Source organism: Polypterus senegalus, chromosome 17, assembly GCF_016835505.1.
Source record: "Polypterus senegalus isolate Bchr_013 chromosome 17, ASM1683550v1, whole genome shotgun sequence".
Taxonomy (NCBI): domain Eukaryota; kingdom Metazoa; phylum Chordata; class Cladistia; order Polypteriformes; family Polypteridae; genus Polypterus; species Polypterus senegalus.
Window position 1 is genome coordinate 78,378,167 of NC_053170.1, and position 10,010 is coordinate 78,388,176.

General features: G+C 37.8%; 1 protein-coding gene across 1 annotated transcript in view; it reads left to right on the plus strand.

Moving 5' to 3' along the window:
* LOC120518211 (alpha-taxilin-like) overlaps positions 1 to 7,477 on the plus strand; it is a 152,004-nt gene extending 144,527 nt beyond the window's left edge. The window contains exons 9-11 of the mRNA XM_039740878.1: positions 1,765 to 1,857; positions 6,666 to 6,761; positions 6,950 to 7,477. Coding sequence (XP_039596812.1) covers positions 1,765 to 1,857; positions 6,666 to 6,761; positions 6,950 to 7,300 — 540 coding nt within the window. The 3' untranslated portion in view covers positions 7,301 to 7,477. The remainder of the gene's footprint in view (positions 1 to 1,764; positions 1,858 to 6,665; positions 6,762 to 6,949) is intronic.
* The last annotated feature ends 2,533 nt before the right edge of the window (positions 7,478 to 10,010 follow it).

Consider the following 10,010-nt stretch of genomic DNA (forward strand, 5'->3'; position numbering starts at 1 on the left):
TTGAAACCAAGAATAACTGGAGATGTGAGAACTGGAAATTCTCTGATCTGGAGGGATAAAAGCTGACACACAAACGCTTGTGAATCATGCCTCCTTCGTATTGTCACTTGAAATTTTTTTAATTCAGTTGCATTAGGCCAGGTTTATACTTCACGCGACATGACGCAAGCTCCAGCGGACGCTCCGGCTACGTATGCATTTTACTGTTTATACTTGCGCACATACTCTACGTAAACCTGGAAGAATCCCATCAGGTGGCAGTGTGAGATATTATCACGGTGAGAACAGGTTCGGCTTCGCTGTGTTGTGAATTGCCCGGAACAGCCATTAGATTCCGATGACACCTTACCGCAGTATATTTGAAAAGGATGTTTAATGATTAAATCCATCAATCCAGGGATGTGTCCATTCCAGCAAGGACTGGGCATGAGGCAGAAACAATCCCTAGACGGGGCATCAGCTCATCGCAAGGTAAATACAAGCACTCACACATACTAGTATCATTTTAGTGTCACCAAATCTGCATATCTTTGGAAGGAAACCAGAGCCAACTGTGGAAACCCAGCAGGAAAACATGCAAACTCCAGGTAGGGAATACCAGAGACGTGACTCCCTATGAGACAGCAGTGCTACCACTCCACCACCATGTCACCCCCATGTGTGTAATCATTAACAGTATTTAAATGAAATTAATGATTTATCTGTAAAATGTAACATAATACTTTAATGCATCATCATGAAAGTGATATCAAGTATAAATCTAAGGATTCTAAATGTGCAGATAGTTGGAATATCATACATTTAATGTGTACTCTGTGGTGATCTATTGCTGTTTGCCGCTGCTGTCAGGTCAGGAGGAAGCCCCAGAAAAAAGAGACCGCACAAAAGATGGTATGTGAGACTTTTAAAATGTATCATGTCATTACGATCGGGAATATGTAATGCTTGAATATTAAAGCACCACAAATGCATCTGTATTGTCGGCATTTTGCTTCACCACATGGAACCATTCATCAAACATCGAATCGCGCACATCGATCCCGTAGGATCCGCATAGAGGCTTTCTGTCACATGTAGATAGTAAACTAAGACACTGATGTCACATTCCAACTTTTATCACACTGCGCACCCCGGTTTTTTGCTGGGACTGCAACTCGTGCACATGTCAAATGAACACTGGGAACGTGTGGCAGCCATGTTGTGTGTGCATACGCATTCTGAGCATGAAGTAGAAACAAGTCCCCTAGTATGCACCTTATGGTTCATGATGTCAAAGCTGCACTGACAAAAAGCAGAGACATAAGTATATATGATATTTGGAATAATTAATTTTATGACCTGTATAGTACATTTCGGAAAACATTATGGCGCTGATGCAACATTATTCATATTCACTCTCATACCTTTTTTTGGTTGTAATCAGTGACCGCGGTTTTTTTTTTTCTGTTTACTCATCTGTTATGAGTTTACGTAGGCTTTGGTTATTCTAGTGTTAAGGGATTCTGTTGAATACTGCTTCGAGTGTGACTTTACTCTGTAATCAATATGCTTTTCTGTCTGTCAAATTTATTATCATGCTTGTGTTTTCTAATCTTTGAAAGAAAGAAAAAAATAAATGCAAATTTTGCCCATGAAGGAAAGATTTGCATTCAGTTATAGGGGGTTTAGCTCTTTAATTTTCTAAGTTAACACAATTTTAGATAATCATAGTGGTGAATGATTTCAGTCTAATTTTTAAGTCTTTTATTTCCTCTGGGTCTACAGCTGTCCTTATATACAGAAAAATTTGAGGAATTCCAAAGTACACTTTCCAAAAGTAATGAGGTCTTCACTACATTTAAGCAGGAAATGGAGAAGGTGAGTCTTTTTAAACTTTTTCAAAATTTTAAATGTTGCAAATAATGTTTTGATATTTTAATATACAGTATATTACTTCTGTCAATAAGCCACACAGGTCAGAAATTTTGTGTCCCATCTACTTTATGTATTTCTCCAGCTCCCTGTCTTTTTTTTTTGCTGTTGCCAACCATATTTCTGATTCATCTCGTAAAATACTACCTGCTTGATAAGTCTTTTTGTACCGATTGGTTTTCCTCACGAAGCCAGGAATCTGGTATTTTCTGAAAATCTTATGCTATACATTTACCATTTGGTGTGACTATTTTCAAATGAAAAATGTTGGGGTTAGTAAATGAGATTTTCTTGAAAGTTAACTTAAGCAAACAATGATGATTTTCTATGCTGTGGTGTGGTGCCTTTGTCCAGAAACAGCTCCATACGTTTTATGACCTTAGTCACAGAAAGTCTTTCTCCCGTGGGATGACTGGAATCTTTTCCCAAATAAGGAGTAGCATTGCACAAAGGCAGAACCGTAACAACAGTTGCGTAAAGTACGACAGGAGCTTCCACCTGTAGCTAAAATCATACGCATGCTGAAGGAGCATTGCACATGTACTTTGTTAGCCTGCCCGTGTCAATCAAACACAAGAAGCTCTGCAGTCTACTTGTGACTTTATGCTATAGGAAGATAAGTAAATAAATCAAGGTAAATGGGTAAATAACATTCAATCTGGCTTTTATATAAGTAACATGATATTTATGTAAAGACCATCACAAAACATAATCAGAAACAGAACTTTGCACAATACCTTGGTGAGCTCTGTAAGCTCTGCTGTTTTGTTGAAGGACATGCGTGTGGCAGATTCATTGGCAGTATGATGCCCAACCTGTTGCTGCATCCAAACGGTGTCGTATTTCGCCTTTACGCCTGGTGCAGCTGTTTTTTTCTTGGATGTTTTATGCGAGGTGGCTTCTGTTCTCTTTCTCTGATGTAGAACACTCATCCTCATCTGAGTTCACCTCTGTTATAGCTTATCATTATTTGAAAACTGTGTCAGATTGGGAGAGCGTGAACGTGACTGAGAGAATAAAATACAAAAAAAAAATACGTAAACTTTTAGAAGTACCATAAATTTAAACTGGTTGTTACAGACTCAAATCAAGTATATGTTTTTATTCTATAATAGTAACAATAAGAGCCAGCTCACTACTCAAAATGGTAATTCTAGGAAGCGCCCGGAATCAAACCGGTAACCTCTTGATTATGAGTCAGCAGTTCTTACTGTTGTACCACTCAAGCGGTCGTGCCAGCATTGTACCCTAACCCGATTTCTTTTTCTTAAGTTATATCTATACTAATAAAAGAGTATATGTATATGTATATGTGTGTGTATATATATATATATATATATATATATATATATATATAGTCACAAAACTGAGACATACTCAAAGAAGTTTTGGGGCAGCCACCCGTATATTTGGTATCCTGGCTGCAAAATCGTTTCTTTCACCAACAACAGCACTGATGTGCATACAAACGAGTCCAAGACAAATCTGAGGGTAAGGGGAAAAAGGGCAGGCTTTTAAAGGGGAAGACAGGAAGTGAGGTCATGGGAATCGGGCACGTGTTCGTCACTCATTGGATCAGTCCCGGACGTGACATCAGGGGGGCCGGCGTCTGTTGGTTCTGTCTCCATTGGTTCGGTCCCGGAAGTGATGTCACGAGAGCCAGGTGGAGTCTCCCAGGGATGGTCTACAGGGAAGTGAGAAAAAGAGTCAGTGCACTCTGCCACAGCCCGCCTGTCTCAGAACTGCCATCACTCAAGCCCTTTAGCTGCCTCCCATGCGCGTGTGTGACAATATATATATATATATATATATATATATATATATATATATATATATATATATATATAATATACACTGTGTGCACAATTATTAGGCAAGTTGTATTTTTGAGGATTAATTTTAATATGGAACAAACACAGTGCTATCAGTCAATCCAAAATGTTAATAAACCTGAAACCTGAATGTGAACATCATCGGGGAATACATATGTGCGCATAATTATTAGGCAACTATTAGTGTGCAGATTTATTATGCAACTAAAGGAAAAATTAAAATTTTCCCATCTCACTTGTTTATTTTCATCTGTTATAGTGAGAATAATAAACAAACACCTCAAAATTTACAAATAAACATCTCTGACATTTCAAAAAAAATAAATTAATCAATCAATGACCAATATAGCCACCCTTCTTTCCAATAACAGTCATAAGCCTTTCCATTCATGTAGTCTGTCAGTTTCTTGATCTGTTGACGATCAGCTTTTTGTGGAGCAGTGACTACAGCCTCCCAGACACTTCAGAGAGGTGTATTGTTTTTCTCCCCCGTAAATCTAGCGTTTAAGAAGTGCCCACAAGTTCTCGATAGGGTTTAGGTCAGATGAGGAAGGGGGGCCATGTCATTATTCCTTCATCTTTAAGGCCTTTACTGGCTGGCCACGCAGTGAGAACTTCGATGCAAGTGATGGAGCATTGGCCTGCATAAAAATCATGGTCTTTTCCTGTATCACTGTTTGAACAAAGTGTCTTCGAAAAACTGGCAGTAGGTTTGGGAGTTGATTTTGAGTTCATCTTCAATGCAAAAAGGTCCAACTAGCTCATCTTTAAAAATACCAGCTCATACCAGTACCCCACCTCCACGTTGGAGTGGAGCTCTGTGCCATTACTGATCCACAGGTCCATCCATCTGGTCCATCAAGAGTCACTCTCATCTCATCGGTCCATAAAACCTTTGAAAAAAATCTGTCTTCAGATATTTCTTGGCCCAGTTTTGACGTTTCAACTTATGTTTCTTGTTCAGTGGTGGTTGGGTTTCAGCCCTCCTTACCTTGGCCATGTCTTTGAGCACTGAACACCTTGTACTTCTGGGCACTCCAGGTAGGTTGCAGCTCTGGAATATGAAAGTACTGGAGGATAATGGGTTCCTGGTAGCTTCACGTTTGATTCTTCTCAAATCTTTGGCAGCTAATTTGCATCTTTTGTTCTCAACACGTTTCTTGCGACCCTGTTGACTATTTGCAACAAAATGTTTGATGGTTCTGTGATCACACACCAATATCTTAGCAATTCCAAAAGTGCTGCATCCCTCTGAAAGACTTTTTACAATTTTTGACTTTTCAGAGTCAGTTAAATCTCTTTTTTGGCCTGTTTTGCCCGAGGAAAACTAGCTGCCTAATAATTCTGCACACCTTGATATAGGGTGTTGATCTCCTTAGGCCACACCCTCCCTCATTACACAAATACACATCACCTGGCGTGCTTAAATCCAATAAGCATTCAAGTTAATACAGCTTGGAGTTGGAATATACGCATAAAAATGATGATATGATCAAAATACTCACTTGCCTAATAATTGTGCACACAGTGTGTATGTATATATATATATATATATATATATATATATAAATATGATAGCATCACTCACAACAGTGACAAAACAATTATATTGACAATCATGTTACGTTATTTTCAAAATGTTTCCTTTTCTTTTTCATTGCTTCTTTAACACACTACTTCTCCGCTGCTAAGCGCGGGTATTTTGCTAGTTTTTGAATAAAAGTGCACTTGTTTTGTTATATGTGTACCTTTTGTGAAAGTGATTATTTAATATTTGGACTTCAGTCTTCACACATTATACAGTTGTCAAAAATTTTATTAGTACTATATAACTAATAAGTTTCTGTTTTAGGTATGTGTTCAACAATTATTGCATTTCCTGTCATCCTATATTTACAAAGATCATTGTAGACACAGAACACACATGAAATGCATGTGTTACCCTATACATCTCCAGGCACCTCACTCCCAGATAAACAGACTTAACCTGGGAGAACTTTTTGCCCGAGTTGAGCTGTGGCGGTAGGGGGATGGAACAGCAGGCTGTTTTGCTGTTTGTGCTGATCGACACATTTGCAAAACAAAAGACGTTAATGGGGAGGTGCGAAAGAAATTGAGGTGGCCCGGGATTACGACTTTTTAATAGGCTTCAGGGATTCTAGTGTTAAGTATCAGACTACTTCTGTCAGTCTTTGTCTCTATAGTATAGTTATTGTGATATGATTCTCAGTTGACCAAAACTCAATTGACGGTGTTCATGTATTGGCTGTGGCAACTGATGTTTTCAGCCCTTGCATTTTCTCAGGATAAAGTGTGGTGTCCACCCTCCTACTAGTGCTAATACTCTTGTTATTACCTCTATGTACTGTTTTACCTAGTAACCTGATTTTACACCATAATTCCTTTTCACTAAGAAAACATACTTAATTTTTAATATTGGTCCCTTATGATGCATGTTATTTACTGTTGCTTGCTTTTACCATCACGTACATTGCTTCATGAGACCCTTTCTAGCTGCCCTTGTCACTTGTCTACCTTTGTTCTTAGGCAGGTGACCTTAAAAAGTAAAAAAAAAACCCTGCTAAAGAGGAAAAAAAAAATGGCAAACAAAAACAGAATTTTAGGAGTTTTATTTAAATCACATGCAATACTCTGCACTTTGTCTACTTCACCATAAAGGTGACATCAGTCAGTTAGCTTGTCAGCTTGTTTGCTTACAAATGCAAAATCCATCTAATATGTAGCCTTAGTACTACTCTTGTGTCTGTATCACTGAACAACATGCCTCCAAGTTAAGCATAAATCAGATGTTGCAATGGGAGTATAATTTTCCAAGCAGTTTTATAAGAGTATTTGGTTTAAGTCTCAAATGTAACTTCATTTGTTACTATTCCTATTTGGTGTTTGTTTTTATTTTTTCAGATGACTAAAAAGATTAAAAAACTGGAAAAAGAGACAACTATGTATCGTTCAAGGTGGGAAAGCAGTAACAAAGCTCTTTTGGAAATGGCTGAGGAGGTGAGATGCTTCTATTATACTTTTCAATGCTGTAAGTTATTTGTATAAACATGATGGCTTTGGATGGTAGTTCAGAAAATTTTTTGAACATGAGATCTTTTAGAATATAGTGCCATTCAGTTTTTCACTTTTATTAGAAAATGTTAAATATTGTTTTTAATATCAGTGTAAATTGTTTTTCCTTAAAGAAAACTGTCCGTGATAAAGAACTTGAAAGCCTGCAGATGAAGATTTTGCGCCTAGAGAAACTGTGCCGAGCTCTTCAAACAGAGCGTAATGAACTTAGTAAAAAGGTTCAGGGTACGAGCAAACCGGGAAGCCCTCATAACTGTTCATCTCTGCAGCTTGGCAGCAGTGGTTCTGTAGATGGATGTGGTGACTTTACAGAGACTTCAAACCAAGAAAATGATACTCCGTCCTTGACTTCAGAGCTTCCCTCTGCTTGTTCATGTCATTGTCCAAAAGGTCTGTCTGAGGACATAGCAAAAAATGTTCCAGAATCTGAAGCCAATATCTCTTCTGCTGAATTATCAGAATAGTTCACTAGGGTACTTGCTATAGATGCTTCTCCCAACCAAAAACTATTATGGCTTATGCTGGACACCACTTAATGTCCTCCGAAATATGGTTCAGCAAGAATTTTGTTGCAGTCCTTTTTTTATTTTATTTTTATAACTCTCCATAATGTACAGCAACAGTAACTATGTTAAGTTATACAGCACATAAAACATTATCTTAAGGGAATCTGTTTCAGGTTTAAATTAGTTTTATTTTTATTTTTTTTGCATGAATCAATAAACTTGGTTACTCAATATGTTTTCACCGTGTTCTGGATAACCAACATTCAAAACCTTATCAATTACTAAATATCCAAAAAGTTAGAAGATTTTCACTATACAAAATGTTTTAGTAGTAGTTCATAAGGTGCTGGAAGATTTGAGAGAAGAGAAAATTCTTCTCTTCAGTTATCAAGTTTGTAATACTTCCACTACAGAAAAAGTACTTTCTCATGGAGTTTAGCTCTTTAAAAACACCTCTGCCTTTCTTGACTTTGAATGTTGTTACAGCTTTTTTAACTTGCATTTTTTGTAAAAATTGCTGAATAATATACAAATAAATATTATTTCGTTCTGAAGTGTTTAGTTTTTTTTTTCCTTGGTATTTGCTTGATACTGCAGTTTGTTCATTATTAAACATTTTGCACTGAGCTTTCTACATTAATTAGCAGCCACTTGCTATAGTTGATTCTGTTTTTAGATTAAGTTCATTTTTAAGAATTTATGATGTCAATATTTTTTTTGACATGTTAAATCAAATCATTAATTGTAGTGTATGTGTTTTTTAAAATTGGTTTCAAAAAGACAGTAAAAATATATTTGCATCTTTGACTAGCTTCAAAAATTGTCAAAGCAGTAGCTACTGAAATTACACTGTTTTATTGTTAGAGTCTTAATTTCACTTTGACAAGTAGAGGCTACTTAGCCCACAACGTTTGCTAATCCTGTCTACCTAATTTCTTCAAAACAACATCAAATTAACTTTTGAATGTCCCTAAAGTCCTACTGTTTATCACACTACTTGGTAATTTTGTTCCCGTGTGTGTTCTCTGTTTAAAGAAAAACATAATGTTTGTGGCAATTTTACCCTTAACACATTCCCAATTGTGTCCTTGTGTTCCTGTTGAGGTCATTTAAAGCAACAGCCCTACAGCCACTAATTCCTTTCATCTCTTTAAAAACTTCAATTATGTCACCTCTTAATCTCAGTTTGGTTAAATTGAAAATTTTGTTCTTCAGTCTCTCCTCATAAATCATACTTCTCATTCCCGGAATCCATCTAGTCACTCTTTTCTGGATACAGTGGAACCTTGGTTCACGACCATAATTCGTTCCAGAACTTTGGTCGTAAACCGAGTTGGTCGTGAACCGAAGCAGTTTCCCCCATAGGATTGTATGTAAATACAATTAATCCGTTCCAGACCGTACAAACTGTATGTAAATATGTAAAAATATGTAAAGATTAAGCACAAATATAGTTAATTACACCATAGAATCCACAGTGTAATAGTAAACTAATGTAAAAACATTGAATAACACTGACACAAAACACCCAGGCTCCCTTATCAGCTACACAAGCTGGAGCTTGCTCGCTCGCGCTCTCTAATCTATCTGTAGCACGTGCTCACGCAGCATTTTTTTTAAAATGACTTTTAAGCACAGCAGAAAAAAAAGGAACAACAAATCCAAAGCGCTTGCAAAAACCAACTCACAAGCAAACAAAAAAGTAAGATTGCAGGAGATCGCGCTATTAAACCTAAAGCCTGATCGCTGTAAACAATGTTTTTAAAATGAGTTTTAAGCACAGCAGAAAAAAACATCGCACAAATCCGAACTTCATTTAAAAACCAACTCACAAGCAACCAAAAAGAGGGGGGGATGGTTCGCTTGCACTACAGCCTACAGATAGGCAGGCAAACACGTGCAGCAATATCCTCCTCCCCAAAGCCCCCCCCACTCCAGCAGGCACGTGCTCGCTCGCTCTCTCTCTCTCTCTCTCTCGCTCTCTCAGCTCAGTAGGCAAGGGAAACTGGCTTGTTCAGCAAACAAGTGCAGCCATCTCCTAGGCCCCCCCCCTCCCCAGCAGGCACGTGCTCGCTCGCTCATGCTCTCTCTCTCAGCTCAGACAGGCAAGGGAAACTGGCTTGTTCGTATACCGAGTGTGTGGTTGTGAACTGAGGCAAAAGTTTGGCAAGCTTTTTGGTCGTGAACCGAATTGTGCGTGAACTGGGACGTTCGTGAACCGAGGTTCCACTGTATTTTCTAGTGCTGCGATTTTTTATTTTTTTTATTTTGGTAGCCCAGGGACCAAAACTGCACAGTGTTCTAAAAGACAAAAGCATAACCTCTTTTGACCTGTACTGTACACATTGTGCTGTATATAATCCAACATTCCGTCAGCCTGGCTTAATGGCTTCTATGCACTCTGGATGTAGGTAGTGACAAATTCACGGTGACTTTTGGTTCCTTCTCATAAGGGGTTTCAAAAATCTCAATGTGTATTCAGATCTGACATTTTTACTTCCTGCAAGCAATAACGCTATTAAATTTAATTTGCCGCAAATGTGTCAATGGGGATTTCAAAAAGTGAGTATGAGATGTTGAAGTGCACTTTGAAAAACAGTTGGGAAACCATCCAAACAGTTCTTAACCATAAGGGTACTGGGGAATTCATCATTTGACTACACACAAA